Source organism: Cervus canadensis, chromosome 20, assembly GCF_019320065.1.
Source record: "Cervus canadensis isolate Bull #8, Minnesota chromosome 20, ASM1932006v1, whole genome shotgun sequence".
Taxonomy (NCBI): domain Eukaryota; kingdom Metazoa; phylum Chordata; class Mammalia; order Artiodactyla; family Cervidae; genus Cervus; species Cervus canadensis.
The window spans coordinates 1,588,482-1,610,680 of NC_057405.1; the positions used below are offsets into that span (position 1 = coordinate 1,588,482).

Sequence of the window (22,199 nt, forward strand, 5' to 3'; positions counted from 1 at the left end):
CAGGCTCAGAGATTGTCCCCGAGCAGAGGATGGTCACCACAGCAGCTTCTTATAAAATGCACATGACCTCCAGCATCAGCTAAAAAGAAGAAGGAGCATGAAGGTTCAAATAAATGTAATGAGGAACTCAGGAGGAGCTCCAGTCATGAGCATAAGCTTCATGAAATGCCCACCCACATGGAGTCTTCAGAGACTAACCTTGTTGAGGGCCTTGCCTCCAACTAGACTACTAGCCACCTGGGTTTGGTAATATTGGCTAACTCAGGGGAAATAGCTTATTACTTAATAAATGTTACTGGTTAAATAATCTATAAAGCATGAAGTTCTGAGGAAAAAAATAATACAAGAGGTTATTGGTAGATAAATATCATAAGCTATTGCTTTGATGTTTCTCTTTGATTTTAAAAATAACTTCTGATTGAGAAGCATTTATGGGATATTCTCTTTTAGCTTTGTGTGAATCGGCTATTGGACAGCAAAAATCCTTCCCTGGACACCATTAAGATGCAAGTCTACTTTGATATGAATTATACAAGTCGAGGTAACATGTATCTACCTATATTGATACCCTTTAAAAGAAGATTCATAATAAAAAAAGAAGATTCATATTGTATTTCAGGTTATAGGGGCTTCATTTGGTTGATGAAGAACAATTTAACTTTTCTGTCTGTCTTTTGAATTTTTTTCCAACTTTGAAGAATGTAATAACATTGGAGATGCGAAATGAGACCATTGGCCTTAATGAGCGTCAAAAGTTTCTGAGTCTGTTGTGCTTTAACTGTTATATGACTCATACATAATATCGTAAAGCAGCCAGCCCACTGAAGTTCAAATTTTTAATTTGCTGATTTTTTTGGTTCCTGGTTTATATTATTATCTCATAATGTTTCCCTAAATTGTGTAACTTACCTAAAAATGAAGTTAATGATGGGAAATATAAGCTCAGAACATATTTTGTGTGTAAATTGTTTATTACATACATCCGAGATAAACTGGAAACAAGATAAAAAGGAAAATAAAGATTGCCTCTGCTTGACTGTCATGGAATCATTATTGACCATTTGGTGATTTTCATTGTCTTTTTTCCCTCTTTGTATTAAACTTTTAGTTATGCTATATGTGTAAAATCATGTATCTTGCTTTTTTGATTAATAATAATGACATTTTAGGGCTTCCCTCGTAGCTCAGTTGGTAAAAAATCTGCCTGCAATGCAGAAGACCTGGGTTGATTCCTGGGTTGGGAAGATCCCCTGGAGAAGGAGCCGGCGACCTACCTCCAGTGTTCTTGCCTAGAGAATCCACATGGACAGAGGAGCCTGGCGGGCTACAGTCCATGGGGTCACAAGTCGGACACAACTTAGTGACTAAACCATCACAATGACATTTTAAAACAATAGTAATGAATTGATGTAATTTAGATTTTTCTTAATTTCAAAGTTTGAGGTTTTGTGGTAAAGGTATAGCTATAAATTGTGTGTGGTTGATATTTTAATTATTGCCCTTGTTAAAGGGTGTCTAGTGGACTTAGTTACAACAATTATAGTGCTGGTGAATGTGGCTCCTGCCACAATTAAGCTTAAACCTCATCGTATTACAGGAAGAGGGGAGAGGGATACAGTTCTTGATGCAACATTGCATTATAGTCATGCCATTCAAAGGAAATTTATCTAGAACTAAAACAGAAACACACATAGTTGAAGAGGAATATTTATACTATCTATACGGGTATTTATATTTGCTTACATACAGTATACTACATGTGCTTACCAACAGCATATAGATAGTACCTATATTTATACCGCATATGTTTATAATGTATATTGTAAAATATCTTGTATTCTTTCTGCTTAACTAGGAGGTTTTAGCCCTATCTATTATGTTTGGATTGTCTGTTTAAAAGTCTTACATGTTTTGACAAAGTATGCCATTTGAATCACTAGTACATCTTTCCCACTAGAATTTTGTCTTGAAGTTACTTGCTGGCCACTGTTTATTTTTTTGATGACTATATCCTAAGAAAATACTTGTTTTCATGCAGTAGAATTGCCATACCATGCCATTTCCCCCTCTGGTCCTACTTTCTTACGGGAGAAGAATTCTAAGTATCAATATATGGAACATTGTCTGTTGCCATTTTTAGAGGAATTTCTTGAAGAACATCACCGGGTCATCGAGTCTAGGTTAAGTTCTGTCAGCAGAGAGATTACGGACAGTCGAGCGTGTGCCCGAGAGGAGCTGGAGAGCCTCTACCGCAAGATCGTCAGCTACGTGTTACTGCGCTCTGGGCTGGGGTCCCCGACAGACATCAAGATTGTCAGAGAGGCAACAGGTAAAAAACGTACACCATTTCCATTCCATGTGTGAACATACATGAACATCGTATCTGATAAAATATGGTGAATTACAAGTGTTGAACGTTGAAGTTTTCTCCTTTTGTCTGGAAAAAAAAAACTAGCACAAATAAGAGGTTAGAATTTACCTACATTCCTCTTACACAGTGTAGCATCACTAAAACTCAAGTAGCACCTCTGGGAGGTGAATATGTTCGTCTTCTTAGAGCTTATGTACCTAGGGACCTGTTACTCCTCACTAGAGAAGCGTTGGCCGTATGATTAAGAGGACCAGGCTGACTGAGGCGTGGGAAGTGCTGGGAGAGTAAGTTTCATACTGGTGAAAGGAGTAGAGTCTGTCATCTAGGATGGATGAAGGTAAACAGCACTGTCTTATCCTTAGGAAATACTTGCTCAGTTTCATATAAAAGATAAGGAATAGGCAATATCTCTAATCTTCCCACGGCTTTCTTCCATAATTCTTTTTTTTTTTTCCATAATTCTTTTAAAGCATCATTTTTTTTCCCTACTCAGACTCCTACTTAGAAAGCTTGTTTGAATGGCCATTGCCAAAAAATTACTGATGGATGCATAATTGTTGAAACAGATGTGAAGCAATGGCATTATTTTTAGCAGCTCCGCTTTGATGTATGCTAAATTTTGCCAAGTATTCTGGAATCAGGTATCAGACAGTTAAAGAATAATCTAAGTAACTCTATAAAGACAAGCCCCTTAGCTTTCTGCCTTATGTAAGAGACTTGTTATTTAAGTTCTGGTATCTTTATTCTACCATTCTGTTGTCCTTTTGGTGGTTTGTTTAGCTGCCCTACAGAGTGTATTTCCTCAAACTGAGCTTGGGACGTTTCTAACCCTTTCTAAGAAGGACAAAGAATGCCAGCTGAAAGAACTCACCATGATTGTGACTGGAATCCGTTTATTTAACCGAGACTGTGGAAAGGGAGGAGAAGGCATCGATGACTGTAGGTATATTATTAGGTTAATTCTATAGGTTACACAGGTTTAAATTTTAATGGGAACCGAGGAAAATAATACCCAGTACACCACTGGCATTCTTGGATTTAATGTTTGCAGTTTTGACTATACCTTAGGTGCTGCCACTGTTCATAATGTACAGTAATCTTTCATTTTATTGGGGCAAGACCATACATTTTTATGTACCATGAAGCTAGGGGCTTTGATCCCTGCATTGGGTAGGTCCCCTGGAGTAGGAAATGGCAACGCACTCCAGTATTCTTTCCTGGAAATTCCAGGGACAGAGGAGCTTGCTGGGCTACAGTCCATTAGGTCGCAGAGCCGGACACGACTGAGCACGCACCGCAGATGAAGCTAGTACGGGGCGTGAATCAGTAAAAGGACTGGGAGGACCTGCTAGAGTCCGGCCTCCCCCATTCAATGGGCCTTTATGTTCTGTGCACGCATCTGTGCTCAGTTGTGTCTGACTCTGTGCGATCCCATGGACTGTAGCCCACCAGGCTCTTCTGTCCATGGGATTTTCCAGGCAAGAAAACTGGAATGGTTGCTATTTCCTGCTCTAGGCGATCTTCCCAACCCAGAGATCGAACTTGTGTCTCTTGCATCTCCTGCATTGGCAGTTGGATTTTTTACTATTGGTACCACCTGGGAAGCCCTCCAAGCCAAATAACCAAAATGGAATAAAATTCAGTGATTTAAAAAATAAAAATCACCCTGAAAAGAAAACTGTTGCTGATGTAGTTAATGGAATGAAATAAAATAAGAGGAGAATATTTGCAAGTCTATAAATCCAGAGCCTCTACTATGGTATTATATACTTAATGCATTCATTATCTGTAAGTTTGAAAGCATTTGTTGAAATATTTGCTCAAAGACCAACCAGTAGGAGTAAATTCCTTGTGTATTTGGTACATATGTAGGCCCACTGAGAAGGTGTTGGTGTCTATTACCAGATCACTGACTTAGTCCAATAGGGTAATTGTTTTTGCAATTTAAAAAGTGTTGTAAGAAGTCCAATTCCCATTCTTCACAAATTTCCCTACTTTGCTAGATGATTCTGTTGTTTTTCTGTATCACAATGAGCTTCTTAAGCGGTACTCTTTTATTTCCTTTTTTACAAGCAGTGAAAAAGATTCACAGAAGAAGAGATATAGTGGCTTTTCTAGAAGCATGTAATTAATAGCACACAACGCCAAAGCCTGTCTGTTCTTTAGACTCTTCTGTATTTTATTGACCAAAGGTGGCCTGCTTTAGTTTTTGGTTCTTATTCTGGCCGTGTGGTGTTCTCTTTTGTTTGTTTGTTGATAGGTTTTCCTTTTTGGGTTCTGTCCTTCCTGATTTAGAAGTGATGAAACACCTGCCTCCTTATTATTAGTTTGGTTAAAAATAAAAACAGACTCAACCTACTGTTTAAACATGACTACCTTCTAGGCTTTTTCCCTGAATCCTTTTAGCCTCATGTTTGTGTTATTACACCTTTCAAACCAGTGCCAGCCATTCTACAGGAAGCGATCCCGGCCACCACGCAGCACGTTGATTCCCAGCTTGAGGCAGTTCAGGACCAGGCATACCGCTACACAGCCGTCCTGGAGAAGGCGGCAAAGAGCCCCCTCGTGGGTCAAGAGCTTCAGCCCTACATGCTGAGAGAGGCCCTATATAACGTGCGGCAATGCGAGATCTTCCTTCAGGTCATTTTGGTGAGTTACATGTTTAGCTGATAAACAGGTTTTTTTTTTTAGCACTTTCTGTGATCCAGGTTCCAACTTTTTAAACATTCTTTTCCACCATGGTTTATCATAGGATATGGAATATAGTTCCCCGTGCTATATAGTAGGGCCTTGTTTGTTGTTTATCACAACCTCCTTATATATTATGGGGTGGCCAGGTCATTGATAAAGAAACAGCCTTAATAACTGTTCAGCGTGTATTGTGTCTGTAGGATCCAGGGCTGAAATGGAAGTGGGAGAGTTGGACGCTGATCTTAGTGAAGGTGTGTTGAGCGGATGTTTGGTGTTGTTGCATGGTTGCTATGGTGATGCAGGTGTATGCGTGTCAGACGTGTTGCATTATTTGCTTTCATTCAGAGCAAGTGTCTAAATATAGTTTGGCAGGTCATTGGCACTCAAAGAACTCTGATGTAATTACTTGTTCTAATTGTAAAAATTGGTGGAGAAGATTTTTTTTTCTGCTTCTCTAGATCTAATAAACAAACCAAACACTCTCCCTGCAAAGAGTTGGAAAATATGGTATGGTAAAGTGGTGATTTTCAACTTTTTTTTTTTTTTAAAGCATCAGAGCCCTTTCTGATAGAAACTTACTCAGAAGAAGTTTGCTTACTCCTAAAAATGTAAAGCAAGTATCTTAGACAAAAGGATCAGAGGCCCTTTTCCTCAAGGAGCATTCCCAAGCCATCTGAAGATTCCAGGGAACACAGTTTGTTAACTGTGTCCTGGCAGCAAACCAAGTTTCTACCCGTTACTGTTCTTTTTTCTGATTTTCCCCCCAGCTGTATTGAGGTGTAATTGACAAAGTTGTAAGATACTTAAATTGTACAACGTTTTGATTTGATATACCTCTGTATTCCCCCACTGAATTGATGAACGCATCCATCCCCCTGGTCACTGCTTACCTGCACACAGCCGCTTATTTTCCAGTACCGTGAGACCGCAGGCTTGGCGGAACTGTGTTGTGTGCAAGTGGGCACTAACGTCTTGAGGGATACAGCAGGCTGCATCCCGCCCCCCGCTCTGTTTTCACTTGTGGTTTGATGACTCAGGAGCACTTTGTTCCTTTGTCTTGATACGGCTGTGTCTGGTCTCCGTTGCGGCACTCAGGATCCTCACTGTCACGTGAGCGCTTTCGCTGCGATGCACGGACTCTCCGCTTGTGGCTTGCAGGCCGGCGGGCGCAGCGAGCAGGCTCCAGAGCACGCTGGCTTCTGCGGTCGGGCACACGGGGTCTCTCCTGGCGTACCAGCTGAGCTGCTCCACAGCACGTGGCATCCTAGTTCCCGACGAGGGATTGAACCCACGTCTCCCACCTTGCAAGACGGATTCCCAGCCGCTGGACCACCGGGGAAATCCCTTGATACTGCTCTTGGACGCCCTAGATCTGCCTTCTCTCCTTACCGCCACTCCAGAGGAGAGAGAGATGACACCCAAAGACAGGAATTCATGGAAACAAACTAGGAGGGGTCCTCACAGCTGGCCTACTCTCCGTTTGCCTTCAGAAGGGAGGACTCTAACTCAGCTCTCTGAAGCCAAACCACTCTTTAGGGTAGATGTTCCCCTAATGTGGACCTGTGGCTAGCATATTATGTAACTAGTCAGATACTAAGAGGATTTCACAGTCAGTTTGAGTGCGTAGGGGTCCACAGGAGCAGAATCTCATGTTTACTTTTGTCCTTTATGCTCAAAAGGGACATTATAAGAAAGAACTTTGGGAAACTGTCAGACATGCTCCCAGGACGCCGTGGGGGATGTGTTCATTCTGTAGTCTCTTCTCACAGCTTTTCGCACATGAACCAAATTCAGCCAACTGGGTGCTGTGCCATTCAATGGGATCTTATTTCCTCCACCAAGGATTGAACCTATGCCCCCTGCTTTGGAAACGAGGCGTCTTAGCCACTGTACCACCAGGAAAGTCTTAAATTCCCCAACAGGCTTAAGTTCTCATTGGCATTCTTACTCTTACATCTATACGAGAGGGACGGTGAGCAGCAGGTTGAAGTGGTAAGTGTGGATCTTGCAGCCAGACTTCCCAGGTTCTAATCCTGCCTTTGCTACTTACTAAATGTGTGTCCTGGATGAAGTTGCTTGACGTCTCTGTGCCTTCGTCCTCACATCTGTAGAAAGGGGTCAGTGGTGGTCCCCAGTAGGTAAATAAGGTAGAGCAGTGTCGTCAGGCAGATGATGATGATCCTGACGACAAGCAGTGTCTACCAGCATCACCGTCAGGGCGTTAGCAGAGCGGTTCTAACTTCATTCCCACAGGGGCACGAGCTGAAGGGCTCTTAGCTTTCTTGGAATATCTCCTTTCCAAACCCTGTGTTGCTCGTGTTATTGCGGAAGTGCACATTCTGACCTTAGCACTCTTCACGACTCTTTCTTACTCCCCTTAGTCAGCGTTAGAATGAGTTTTCTCAAGTTTCTGACTTTCTTGCTGCTTAATCACTGTTTGTTTTTGTTGTTTTTATTTTTATTGAGACATACTTGAATTACAGTGTTAGTTTCAGGTGTACAACATAGTCATTCAAAATTTTTAAAGATAGTACTCTATTTTTAGTTATTATAGAATATTGACTGTGTTCCTTGTGCTATAAAAATATATCCTTGTAGCTTATTTATTTTATACATTGTAGTTTTTAATCTCTTAATCCCCTATCTCTATTTTGCCCTTCCCTGTTGTCCACTAGTAGCCACTAGTTTGTTCTCTATATCTTTTTTTTTTTTAATATTCACTAGTCTTTTATTTTGTGGATTACACAGATAAGTGGTAACATACAGTACTTGTCTTTCTCTATCTGACTTATTTTGCTAAGCATGATACCCTCCAGGTCCATCCATGCCATTGCAAATGGCAAAATTTCTTTTTTTTTTTTTTTTTATTTATTTTTATTATTTTTTCCAGTGGGTTTTGTCATACATTGATATGAATCAGCCATGGATTTACATGTATTCCCAATCCCGATCCCCCCTCCCACCTCCCTCTCCACCCGATTCCTCTGGGTCTTCCCAGTGCACCAGGCCCGAGCACTTGTCTCATGCATCCCACCTGGGCTGGTGATCTGTTTCACCATAGATAGTATACATGCTGTTCTTTTGAAATATCCCACCCTCACCTTCTCCCACAGCGTTCAAAAGTCTATTCTGTACTTCTGTGTCTCTTTTTCTGTTTTGCATATAGGGTTGTCGTTATCACCTTTCTAAATTCCATATATATGTGTTAGTATGCTGTAATGTTCTTTATCTTTCTGGCTTACTTCACTCTGTATAATGGGCTCCAGCTTCATCCATCTCATTAGAACTGATTCAAATGAATTCTTTTTAATGGCTGAGTAATATTCCATGGTGTATATGTACCACAGCTTCCTTATCCATTCATCTGCTGATGGGCATCTAGGTTGCTTCCATGTCCTGGCTATTATAAACAGTGCTGCGATGAACATTGGGGTGCACGTGTCTCTTTCAGATCTGGTTTCCTCAGTGTGTATGCCCAGAAGTGGGATTGCTGGGTCATATGGCAGTTCTATTTCCAGTTTTTTAAGAAATCTCCACACTGTTTTCCATAGCGGCTGTACTAGTTTGCATTCCCACCAACAGTGTAAGAGGGTTCCCTTTTCTCCACACCCTCTCCAGCATTTATTGCTTGTAGACTTTTGGATAGCAGCCATCCTGACTGGCGTGTAATGGTACCTCATTGTGGTTTTGATTTGCATTTCTCTGATAATGAGTGATGTTGAGCATCTTTTCATGTGTTTGTTAGCCATCTGTATGTCTTCTTTGGAGAAATGTCTGTTTAGTTCTTTGGCCCATTTTTTGATTGGGTCATTTATTTTTCTGGAATTGAGCTTCAGGAGTTGCTTGTATATTTTTGAGATTAATCCTTTGTCTGTTTCTTCATTTGCTATTATTTTCTCCCAATCTGAGGGCTGTCTTTTCACCTTACTTATAGTTTCCTTTGTAGTGCAAAAGCTTTTAAGTTTCATTAGGTCCCATTTGTTTAGTTTTGCTTTTATTTCCAATATTCTGGGAGGTGGGTCATAGAGGATCTTGCTGTGATTTATGTCGGAGAGTGTTTTGCCTATGTTCTCCTCTAGGAGTTTTATAGTTTCTGGTCTTACATTTAGATCTTTAATCCATTTTGAGTTTATTTTTGTGTATGGTGTTAGAAAGTGTTCTAGTTTCATTCTTTTACAAGTGGTTGACCAGTTTTCCCAGCACCACTTGTTAAAGAGGTTGTCTTTTTTCCATTGTATATCCTTGCCTCCTTTGTCAAAGATAAGGTGTCCATAGGTTCGTGGATTTATCTCTGGGCTTTCTATTCTGTTCCATTGATCTATATTTCTGTCTTTGTGCCAGTACCATACTGTCTTGATGACTGTGGCTTTGTAGTAGAGTCTGAAGTCAGGCAGGTTGATTCCTCCAGTTCCATTCTTCTTTCTCAAGATTACTTTGGCTATTCGAGGTTTTTTGTATTTCCATACAAATTGTGGAATTCTTTGGTCTAGTTCTGTGAAAAATACCGTTGGTAGCTTGATAGGGATTGCATTGAATCTATAGACTGCTTTGGGTAGAATAGCCATTTTGACAATATTGATTCTTCCAATCCATGAACACGGTATGTTTCTCCATCTGTTTGTGTCCTCTTTGATTTCTTTCATCAGTGTTTTATAGTTTTCTATGTATAGGTCTTTGTTTCTTTAGGTAGATATACTCCTAAGTATTTTATTCTTTTTGTTGCAATGGTGAAATTGTTTCCTTAATTTCTCTTTCTGTTTTCTCATTGTTAGTGTATAGGAATGCAAGGGATTTCTGTGTGTTAATTTTATATCCTGCAACTTTACTATATTCATTGATTAGCTCTAGTAATTTTCTGGTAGAGTCTTTAGGGTTTTCTATGTAGAGGATCATGTCATCTGCAAACAGTGAGAGTTTCACTTCTTCTTTTCCTATCTGGATTCCTTTTACTTCTTTTTCTGCTCTGATTGCTGTGGCCAAAACTTCCAACACTATGTTGAATAGTAGTGGTGAGAGTGGGCACCCTTGTCTTGTTCCTGATTTCAGGGGAAATGCTTTCAATTTTTCACCATTGAGGGTGATGCTTGCTGTGGGTTTGTCATATATAGCTTTTATTATGTTGAGGTATGTTCCTTCTATTCCTGCTTTTTGGAGAGTTTTAATCATAAATGAGTGTTGAATTTTGTCAAAGGCTTTCTCTGCATCTATTGAGATAATCATATGGTTTTTATCTTTCAATTTGTTAATGTGGTGTATTACATTGATTGATTTGCGGATATTAAAGAATCCTTGCATTCCTGGGATAAAGCCCACTTGGTCATGGTGTATGATTTTTTTAATATGTTGTTGGATTCTGTTTGCTAGAATTTTGTTAAGGATTTTTGCATCTATGTTCATCAGTGATATTGGCCTGTAGTTTTCTTTTTTTGTGGCATCTTTGTCTGGTTTTGGAATTAGGGTGATGGTGGCCTCATAGAATGAGTTTGGAAGCTTACCTTCATCTGCAATTTTCTGGAAGAGTTTGAGTAAGATAGGTGTTAGCTCTTCTCTAAATTTTTGGTAGAATTCAGCTGTGAAGCCATCTGGTCCTGGGCTTTTGTTTGCTGGAAGATTTTTGATTACATTTTTCGATTTCCTTGCTTGTGATGGGTCTGTTAAGATCTTCTATTTCTTCCTGGTTCAGTTTTGGAAAGTTATACTTTTCTAAGAATTTGTCCATTTCATCCAAGTTGTCCATTTTATTGGCATAGAGCTGCTGGTAGTAGTCTCTTATGATCCTTTGTATTTCAGTGTTGTCTGTTGTGATCTCTCCATTTTCATTTCTAATTTTGTTAATTTGGTTCTTCTCTCTTTGTTTCTTAATGAGTCTTGCTAATGGTTTGTCAATTTTGTTTATTTTTTCAAAAAACCAGCTTTTAGCTTTGTTGATTTTTGCTATGGTCTCTTTAGTTTCTTTTGCATTTATTTCTGCCCTGATTTTTAAGATTTCTTTCCTTCTGCTAACTCTGGGGTTCTTCATTTCTTCCTTCTCTAATTGCTTTAGGTGTAGAGTTAGGTTATTTATTTGGTTTTTTTCTTGTTTCTTGATGTAAGCCTGTAATGCTATGAACCTTCCCCTTAGCATTGCTTTTACAGTGTCCCATAGGTTTTGGGTTGTTGTGTTTTCATTTTCATTCATTTCTATACATATTTTGATTTCTTTTTTGATTTCTTCTATGATTTGTTGGTTATTCAGAAGCGTGTTATTTAGCCTCCATATGTTTGAATTTTTAACAATTTTTTTCCTGTAATTGAGATCTAATCTTACTGCACTGTGGTCAGAAAAGATGACTGGAATGATTTCAATTTTTTTGAATTTTCCAAGACCAGATTTATGGCCCAGGATGTGATCTATTCTGGAGAATGTTCCGTGTGCACTTGAGAAAAAGGTGAAGTTGATTGTTTTGGGGTGAAATGTCCTATAGATATCAATTAGGTCTAGCTGGTCCATTGTGTCATTTAAGGTTTGTGTTTCCTTGTTAATTTTCTGTTTAGTTGATCTATCCATAGTTGTGAGTGGGGTATTAAAGTCTCCCACTATTATTGTGTTACTATTAATTTCCTCTTTCATACTCGTTAGCGTTTGCCGTACATATTGCGGTGCTCCTATGTTGGGTGCATATATATTTATAATTGTTATATCTTCTTCTTTGATTGATCCTTTGATCATTATGTAGTGTCCTTCTTTGTCTCTTTTCGGCAAAATTTCTTTTGATGGCTGGCTAGGATATGGTAGTTTTTAATACTCCAGCCTTCCCCCATCAATCTGCCGTAGTTACAGTTTAAGGTTGATTGTTACAGAATGGATACAATTTAATGAGTGTTACTGCCAGGTTATAAAATAACTCAGTTTATATTTAGCTGAAACCTTTTCCTGTCCATGAAATCTATGAATACTCTTTTTTTAAAGTCATATTATTTGAACAAATATTAATAAGATTTTTTAAAATATTGATTTTGATTCAAAAATTTTTCTTTTGCCAATGCTACATTTATGTAGACATTTGGAAAATCTGGTTGTATCCTGGGTAAGATAGTGAGTTATTGTCTTTTGATCAGGACTTTATCTGCTATAGTGAACAAATTCAAATATTCTGGAAGAGAAAGGAAGGGGTGATTGCAGTCTTGCTGACTGTCTTAGCTGAAAGAACGGAATTCCACCCTCTGTGGGCTTTTGATGAGCACGGCAGTTACCAAAGAGAGAAAGCCACTTATTGTTATTGTACCAGTAAAAGTTGCATGACATACAACATTTCTGAAAATATATAAGTCAAGACTTTTGTATGCTTCCTCTGTCCAGGCTGTGTTTGCAGGGCCATTCACAGAATAGATTGCTCAGGGCTTCTTGATTTTCCTGAAAATGCAAGTAAAATGTCAGTTAGGTGGAATTTGTTCTTGTTTTAGATTTGTTGGAAAATGTTCATAGAAGAAAGTATGAGAAGCTTATAATTTAAAAAGTGGGGGAGAGGAAGAATAATGCTAGGTACACATGCTTTCCCCAAGCATTTTTTGGACTGCATTATGAAAAGAAAGTTTGTGACTTTATTCTTGTTTTTTTTGCCTCCAACAATCTCATTAGAAATAGCTTTGTGTTAGGATGCTGTCAAGTTCGTGGTGGCAGATACAAGTTTTTCAAAATGTGAATTTTATCATGGATAACAAAAACTATCCTTTTCCGAAATGACAGACTCATTTCATTGACTGTCAGGAAACTATCTGCCAATAGATAAGGCTCAAAAATCATAGTTTGTTTGCCAGTTGTTCTTTTCATATAAAAATGCTTTTCTACTAGAGAGGGGAGAAAAAGGCTAGTTCAGCTCGCAACCTAGTCATGTAAGAGAACTATGTGTTTTAATAGGCAGGATAGGTTGGTAAAGAATCTGCCTGCAATGCGGGAGACCCCGGTTCGATTCTTGGGTCAGGAAGGGATAGACTACCCACTGTAGAAGGGATAGGCTACTCACTCCAATATTCTTGGGCTTCCCTTGTGGCTCAGCTGGTAAAGAATCTGCCCGCAATGCGGGAGACCTGGGTTTGATCTCTGGGTTGGGAAGATCCCTTGGAGAGGGGAAAGGCTACCCCCTCCAGTATTCTGGCCTGGAGAATTGTATAGTCTGTATCATCCATGAGGTCTATAGACCTGTATAGTCTGTGGGGTCACAAAGAGTTGGACATGGTTGAGTGACTTTCACTTCCACTTTCACAGAAGTGTTTTATGTATACTTTCTCTTTGATCTGATTGTTAAAAAACTATGCACATAAAGATAAAAATTCAATAAAATTAATACTTCTTACTGCAATATCAAGGATAGTGAAAGGATAGTGAAAATAGCTTTTTTTTTATTGAGATACAATTGACATATTTGTTTCAGATGTATAAGATAATGATTCCATATGTGTGTATATTGCAAAATGGTGACCATAATAAATCTAGTTAAACTCTTCAGCACATATAGTTACAGTTTTTTTTCTTGTGATGAGAACTTTTAAGAGTTCCTCTCTTAACAACTTTCACTTGTACAATACAGTATTATGAACTACAGTCAGTCACCGTGCTGTGTGTTACATCCCCGTGACATATATCTTATAAGTGAAAATGTGTACCTTTTGATCCCCTTCACCCATTTTGCCCACCTCATCCCCCCACCAATGGTAATTACCAATCTGTTCTCTGTATCTATGAGCTCAGTTTTTTTTAAAAAAGATTCCACATATAACAACAAGGTCCTATTATAGAGCACAGGGAACAATACCCAATACATTGTAATAATCTATCTTGGAAAAAGAACCTGAGAAAGTTGTATATGTGTAACTGGATCACTTTCTGTATATCAAAAATTAACACAAAATTGTGAATCAACTATCCCTCAAAAACTCCTCATATAAGTGAGATCATATGACATTTGTCTTTGTCAGACATACTTCCCTTAGTAAAATTCCTGCAAGGTTAATTCATGTTGCTGCAAATGGCAGGATTTCCTTGTAAATGATGCTGCAGTGAATAGGGGGGCACATATATCTTTTTGAGTTAGTGTTTCATTTTCTTCAGATAAGTACCCAGAAATAGAATTGTTGGGTCATATGGTGGGTCTATTTTAATATTTTGAAGAACCTCTCTACAAATTTTCCATACTGGCTGCACTGAGTTACATTCCCATCAGCAGTGCACAAGTGTTCCCTTCCCCCCATCTTTGCCAATGCTTGTTCTTTCTTGTCATTTTGATAGTAGCCATTCTGTCAGATGTGAAGTGATACATCATTCTGGTTTTGATTTGCATTTTCCTGGTGACTAGTGATGCTGAGCAATTTTTCATGTATTTGTTGCCCATCTATATGTCTTCTTTGGAAAAATGTCTATTCAGATTTCTTGGCCATTTTAAAATTGTATTGTTTGTTTTTGCTAGAGTTGTATGGGTTTTTTAATAGATTTTTGATCAGGTACACTATTTGTGAATATTTTCTCCCATCCCATTGGGTGCCTTTTCATTTGATTGATGGTTTCCTTTTACTGTGCAGCTTTTCCGTTTGATACAGTTCTACCTGTTGATTTTTGCTTTTGCCGCCTTTGTTTCTGGTGTCGGAAAAAAGAAAACGTCACCAAGACTGAGGTCAAGACTTTACTGCTTATGTTTTCTTGTAGGAGTTTTCTGTTTTCAGGCCTCACGTTCAAGTCCTTCATTCACTTTGAGTTGCGTTTTGTGTGTGGTGTAAGACCGTGGTGCAGGTTCATTCCTTGCAGGTGGCTGTACAGGTTTCCCAGCACCATTTATTGAAGAGACTGTCCTCTCTCCAGTGTATATTCTTGGTGCTTTGCAGTAAATTAATTGACTGTATCTGTGTGGGTTATTTCTGCACTCTCTGTTCTGTTTTATGGGTCGATGTGTCTGTTTTGATGCCAATACCATGTTGCTTTGATGACTGTGACTTTGTGACTTTGTAGTAGCTTGAAACCAGTTAGCATGATGCCTTCTGCTTTATTCTTCTCTCTCAAGATGCTTTGGCTGTTTGAAGTCTTTTGTGAGTCCATACAAATGTGAGGATTGTTCATTATATCTCTGAAAATGCCATTGGAATCTTGACAGGGATCATATTGAATCTGCAGGTAGCTTTGGGTAGTACAGTCATTTTAACAGTATTAATTCTTCTAATCCCGGAGTGCGGAGTGTTTTTTTTCCTTTATTTATGAGGACTTGCTTTGCAGTTAAAATTCTATATAGTTGTGAACAAGTTCTTTTCAGTAAAATATAAACAGTGTGATTGTTCTAGGACACTGTCAGGAAAAATCAAGAAGTTCTGTGTGCCTAATCTGTAGATGGAGCCTACAGTCATAGCTTGGGGGAGTAGGTCTGGAGTAGCTTTACTTAATACATCACACCTCTTAAAACCTATAAGTAAAGCTACTCCAGGCCTACTGGAGTAGGCAGATTTATTTGTTTCTGGTTTTTTGTATACAAATCTAAATAAGTTAAGGACCGCATTTTCATATTTTGATTTCTAAAACAAAGCTAGCAGTCAAGGGGGAAGAACAGAAGGGTAGACAGGAGACTTATTAGGTAGGATAAATGATATGTAAATTATTATTATAATTTTGAGAAAATATTTATAAAATTATAATAAATAATGGGAGAGTGAGGAAAGAGGAGGGGAGATGTTTAAAGAATAGCACAGGTAAAATTAAAACAGGATCCATATTATATAAGTGAATGAAAAAATTCATTAGTTGAAATGCAGGGCTAATATTTGATATTTCTTATAATTATTTTTTGTCATTTAAAAATAGTCTAGTAAAGCATGTCGTTAGGCTACAGATACCTGAGAACTCAAATGCAGCTTTTTTTCTCTTCCGGTGATTGTAACTCTTGAACACTGCTGGTACTAATTAAGCTTCACACTGCCGTTTCTGGTCACAGCTCGGGGTGGGAGCCAGGGGTTCAGGTGGCCCGCTGTGGAGCCGTGATTCTGCCCCTCACTTGCTCTGTAAACTTGGGCAGTTTACCTGCCTGTCTGTGCCTCGCCTCTCTCATTTGTACTATCCTCGTTTTGTACTTGTGAATATTTATTGTGGGGCTTACATGTCTCAGGATCCGCTGCTTAGAAATGCAGCTATGCGGAATATCAGAGAGGACCTGTGTACATTTGAGAAAAATTATAGCCATTGTACTTCAAAGGGCTCATCTATCCATCAGACGTTTCTGGGGCCCTGTTCATATGTTAGCACTGTTCTTGGTATTCAGGATACCCCAGAGAGCAGAATCCTTGCCCTCACCGAGCTCCCCTTCAGGAGACGTGGGGACCAAGTGGGGCTTAAGACATACATAACGGTGTAGCAAAATATTCATGCAAATTATGTTGTCTTCACAGTCAGATATAATCACCTGTGCTCAAGAAGTGGAAATGATGATAAAGCAGTTAGAAGCGCAGCTGGAACAATTAAAACTGACTGTAAAGTCAAAGACGGCCGTCCCAACATCACAAGTCTTTGTAAGCATTGGTCGTCAGCTTTGAAACTTAAGGGTGAATGAACTTTGAAGTCCCATAAAATTGGATTGAAAGTAATTTTAATTGTATTTAACACGGAAAATGTAATACTAGTTTTATACAAGTTGATCCTGTTCTTTTTGCTTATTTTGTCGTTAATAACCATATAACTCGGTTGTTGTAAGTTGAATGAGAGGATTCACTTAGTAAGCAATTGCTACCAAAGTACATGATACCAGTATTGTCTGTCAGTCGAATTTCTACTGATTCTATAGTCTAACTTCATGAGACGTTTACTTGTCTTACGAGAGAATTGATTTCTTTATCAGAGCAGAAATTCGTGTGTATTTTTGAGAGTGGTTTATAGTTTTATTAAACAGTGGCATTTTGAACACTTGTATCTCCTCTGCAGCCCGTCTTCATTGCACTTTCCAACCTGTGGACTAGTTTTCAGGATGAAACTGTCTTGATTAGCGTCCTCAGTAACTTAACTACTCATCTTGAGCCGTTCCTGGGGGCTCATGACCTGTTCTTTCCTGAGAAAGTGATGCAAGCTCTTCTTGATGGAGTGACTGTGAAAACTGACGTGTGTAGAATAAAAGAGCACATAGGTAATAGAAATCAGCTATTATTTCCTCTTCCTGTTAAAATTAGCTCTGGAATAAAGCCACTCTTTTGTTTTAAAATTTTCAGCTTTTATCTTTTTGATAAAATTTTGAACATCTTTCTTGCTTATAAGACTATCAATGTTCATTATAGAAAACTGGAAATATATAAACTGAAGAGTTTGCCATCCAGCAATAACCACTGGACTATAAAGAAGGCTAATGCTGAAGAATTAATGCTTTCAAACTGTGGTGTTGGAGAAGACTCCTGAGAGTCCCTTGGACTGCAAGGAGATCCAACCAGTCCATCCTGAAGGAGATCAGTCCTGGGTGTTCATTGGAAGGACTGATGTTGAAACTGAAACTCCAATACTTTGGTCACTTCATGCGAAGAGCTGACTCATTGGAAAAGACCCTGATGCTGGGAAAGATTGAAGGCGGGAGGAGAAGGGGACGACAGAGGATGAGATGGTTAGATTTCATCACCAACTCAATGGACATCAATTTGAGCAAACTCCAGAAGATAGTGAAGGACATGGAAGCCTGGCATGCTGCAGTCCCTGGGGTCAGAGTCAGACATGACTTAGGAACCGAACAACAATAACCATTCCTGATGTTATTATTAGTGTTTTGATTAAGAGTGATTTCATGTGCTTATGGGTTTCAGCTATAGTCTTAGTGATTCTGTTAATTGGTTTGTAGTGAAAAAGGATGTTAATCCTTGCTCTATTTGTGCAAACAAAACTCCATTTTTTCAGGATGCTCTCTGTCATATGTCTACCCCAGATTCAGGTGGATATTTACGAATCAATAAATGTTACTACTATAAAATTGAGCTTATCTTAGACCCTTTAATAGATGCACTGATTCTTAGAGAAAGGCTGTCTTTACCAATAAACTTCTTTCTATATTTTTAGCCCCTTCTATAATTTGGTTAAATACAACTCAAAATTCATAAGAAATGTCAAAATGGAGTTGGGGAATTGAATTGTTGCCTAAAAAGGAAAGTTTTTCAAGAAAGTGAAATTAAATAGTTTACTCTAAATTTCCTTTTCAAATTCTATTGTTTTAGAATTTGAAAAATAAAATGAAGTGGTAACACTCACTCTTAAACTACTAGAATACATAAAACCTGAACACTAAATCAGAAAGACTTTAAAACATCCTCCCAGTTAAAGTTTTCCTACTCATGTCATTTTGTTAAAACAGCATATCTATGCAAATACTAAATGAAATTGAAAAGTTAAAGCCACTTCAGCAGTAGATATTAAACTCAACCATATTAGCAAGGTGTGTCATCTCCTGCTATAAATCAGAATTGTTGATGCACTAGAACACAATTTATCAAGTCACTGCTCCAGTGAATTGGGAGACCCAGTGTTCTTCTGCAAAAATTTATACTTGCCGCATCCCATCACTGTTTGACGCTTTCAGGCACATCAGGAAAAAAGAGGGAAGAAGGTTCGTTTTTTCTAAAGTATGCATTTACTTCCAGCTGTAGCCATGGGATCATTTATAGTGTCTACTGTTTGGATACAGAGCCAGAAACAGGAGTGTGGGTAGCATTGCAAAAGCAAAGACGCTCGGGCATCCGTGCTTTGTAAATGCTCATTTTTAGTTGTGTAAAAAAAAAAAAAGCAACATGAAGAAGACTTTTTACAAGTGTAAAGAACAAAAATTGCACTTCTTGTATCAAAATTAAGTTACTAAGAGATGTTTCTGTGACTCTGCTCATTCTCAACTATTTCAAGAAGAGACAGTCCTAGTATATAAGCGTCACAGAGTATTTTGCCACCGCGCGTATTATGTTACTAAGAGCGTATTATGTTACTAAGAGCTACGCTGTCTTGAAAGAAGTTAATTTATTTCTGTTTTAGTCACATAGCAGCCAGTCTCTTGGCTCATTTGCCCAATGAATAAGGTTTCTCTTGTACTCCTCTTTCATTTTAGAAGATAGAGTAAATGTGGCAGATTTCAAAAAACTGGAGTGGCTTTTCCCAGAAACAACAGCCAATTTTGATAAATTATTGATTCAGTATCGGGGATTTTGTGCTTACACTTTTGCTACAACAGATGGTCTTCTCCTTCCAGGTACGTCATTGGAAATAATACTGTTCTCCCTTCTCCAATTTTTTTTATTTAATTGAAGTGTGTTTATTGTCACTCATTCACTTTGTAAAACTTCATGGAATCTAATGTTGAACTAGGAAAGGAGCTACAAATGTGATCCAAACAAAGTATTTATCTTTGAAGTGCTTGCAGCATAACCTGATAAACTGACATAAATAAGTTACAATGCAAGTGATAAGTGATGGAATGTATATAATGAAATATGAGTGCTGCAATGTCATAAGAGGGGGATGACTCATATGTCTGTGGAGGATTCCAGAAACATTATATGGCATTCCTAAAATATGTCATCTTCCAAAGTGATTACTTGAAAGAGCAACACTAGTGTGACTGGTGTTTATTAAAAAATATTCTTTGTCACTTTATGGCTCTATCCCATTAACATAGATCAGTATTTCTGTGTAAGTCAGATCCCACTAAAGAAATGGCCAGTGTTTTATCAAGTCAAATTCCCCTATGAGGTATATGTATTACTAGAACTTCTCCAAAACAAAATAAATCAGAAATTGAGAGGAAAGTAAATTATTATTCAAAAAGTGCCGTGTGAATTAGAAATAGAATTATTACAAAGAATTATTGGGATTGTGTGTATGCAGCGTAGAGAACATATACATTGACTCATTTTTTTATGATAGTAGATTTTTTTATTATGGGAATAATAAAAGGTTTACCTTGGGGAACTGAGAGAATAGTATTCTGAGGTCCCATGAGGGTCGCTGATCCTGGGGAGAAACCAAACAAGAGCCATGAAGAAGTGAAGAGAAGGAATGGAGGTGGTTTCTTTCTTTCCTGTTCTCTTTTTTCCTTCCCGCCCCCCTACCCCAATTTCTCTCTTTCTCTCTCTCTCTCTCTCTCTCCACAGATACGCAGGGAAGGGAGTCATGAGATAGAGAGAAACATGGATGCAGAGTGAAGCAAGTGGTACCTCCGTGTGACTGGAAAAGCTATGGACCCGCGCGTGGAGAGCCTGGTTTCTAGTCCCCATTGTCTGTTAGTAAACAGAGTAACTTTGAGCAAATCTTGTGCTCTGGGCCCCAGTTTCCAGGTCCAGAAAAGGAGAAGGACCAGTTAGGAAATCTCTTTGGTCCCTTCCAGCTCCCATCACTGTGATTCTGAGAAAGGAGGAGAATGAGAGAAGTAGGCAGACTTGTGGGGCTTTGGGTTTAGCATCTTTTCTGAACCAGCTAGTCTGGATACTTCTTTTCTGCTTGTTCCGTTGCTTCTACTTCTACATCGTTTCCTGGGCAGTAGCCACCTCCACTGCCTGGGAGGAATGCTTAGGAGTCCCTCCTGCCTCAGGACTGCAGATCACAGGGCCTGACTCCCCAGGTGATGCTGGGGCTTACCCGACAGAGTCCTTTCAGATGACATCGTTGACTTTATTGTCGGCCCCTTCTTCCCCAGCACACTGCTCCAGCCCCACTGGCCTTCTTGCTATGCCCGAACATTCCAAGCCCGTTTTTCACCTCAAAGCTTTTGCACTGACTATTCCCTCTGCTTGGACCACTCTCCCTCCACCCCCACAGAGCTACATACCTTGCTCCCTCATCTTATTCAGCTTTCTCTGTTCACCCAGTTTAAAATACCAATCCCACCCTCCTTCCTTCGACTGTTTAACCTGCCTTATTTACTTATTCGTTTTCTGTAGCACTGATCACTCAGAGCCTGTGCTATATTTATTGATTTGTTTTCACTGTATTCTCAGAGCCAAGAACAGGGTCAATAAGTATTTGTTGAATAAGTGAAAGAATGAATAATTAAAAGTGTTACTGTTTCCTATATAATTCCCACAAACTGTGGATACTTATAACCCATATTTTTTTTTTCATTTATTTTTATTAGTTGGAGGCTAATTACTTTACAGTATTGTAGCGGTTTTTGTCATACATTGACATGAATCAGCCATGGAGTTACATGTATTCCCCATCCCGATCCCCCCTCCCACCTCCCTCTCCACCCGATTCCTCTGGGTCTTCCCAGTGCACCAGGCCCGAGCACTTGTCTCATGCATCCCACCTGGGCTGGTGACCTGTTTCACCCTAGATAATATACATGTTTCGATGCTGTTCTCTTGAAACATCCCACCCTCGCCTTCTCCCACAGAGTCCAAAAGTCTGTTCTGTATATCTGTGTCTCTTTTTCTGTTTTGCATATAGGGTTATCGTTACCATCTTTCTAAATTCCATATATATGCGTTAGTATGCTGTGTGGTCTTTATCTTTCTGGCTTACTTCACTCTGTATAATGGGCTCCGGTTGCATCCATCTCATTAGAACTGATTCAAATGAATTCTTTTTACGGCTGAGTAATATTCCATGGTGTATATGTACCACAGCTTCCTTATCCATTCGTCTGCTGATGGGCATCTAGGTTGCTTCCATGTCCTGGCTATTATAAACAGTGCTGTGATGAACATTGGGGTGCATGTGTCTCTTTCAGATAAAAATATGGAACGCTTCATAAATTTGCGTGTCATCCTTGCGCAGGGGCCATGCTAATCTTCTCTGTATCGTTCCAATTTTAGTATATGTGCTGCCGAAGTGAGCACTATAACCCATATTTTATGTAGTATCTTTTCATAGTGGGAAATACTTCCTAACATGCAAATGTACATTTTGGGAAAAATGTCTCATTTTTGTAGTTCTTACTAAATTATGTTTAAAACAATGCTTCTAGTAGTTGGTTTTGTTTAAGGATATTTGAAAAACCTGCTAGATGACTAAGTGGTTTCACATAGAAGATTTTTAAGCAGCTTATATCTGGATAGTGAACTATATTTAGATAAAATCATAATTTAAAGCTTAACAATATGGTACTTCCCTGGCAGTCCGGTGGTTAAGACTCCACGCTTCCAATGCAGGGGGCATAGTTTCAATCCCTAGTCA

At 38.9% G+C, this 22,199-nt stretch overlaps 1 protein-coding gene and 1 non-coding gene across 6 annotated transcripts in view; one reads left to right on the forward strand and one right to left on the reverse strand.

Moving 5' to 3' along the window:
• Positions 1 to 22,199, forward strand: part of CFAP206 (cilia and flagella associated protein 206) — a 59,285-nt gene that overhangs the window by 30,363 nt on the left and 6,723 nt on the right. For 3 of the 5 annotated variants that reach the window (XM_043439655.1, XM_043439656.1, XM_043439659.1), the window contains 7 exons: positions 451 to 541; positions 2,141 to 2,329; positions 3,152 to 3,310; positions 4,812 to 5,020; positions 16,463 to 16,582; positions 16,992 to 17,190; positions 19,135 to 19,275. In XM_043439655.1, coding sequence (XP_043295590.1) covers positions 451 to 541; positions 2,141 to 2,329; positions 3,152 to 3,310; positions 4,812 to 5,020; positions 16,463 to 16,582; positions 16,992 to 17,190; positions 19,135 to 19,275 — 1,108 coding nt within the window. The remainder of the gene's footprint in view (positions 1 to 450; positions 542 to 2,140; positions 2,330 to 3,151; positions 3,311 to 4,811; positions 5,021 to 16,462; positions 16,583 to 16,991; positions 17,191 to 19,134; positions 19,276 to 22,199) is intronic. The other 2 variants (XM_043439658.1, XM_043439657.1) reach the window with 2 other exon arrangements.
• On the reverse strand, positions 21,756 to 21,862 carry LOC122422962. Its single transcript, XR_006264046.1, has one exon. It is a non-coding gene; the product is annotated as a U6 spliceosomal RNA (small nuclear RNA).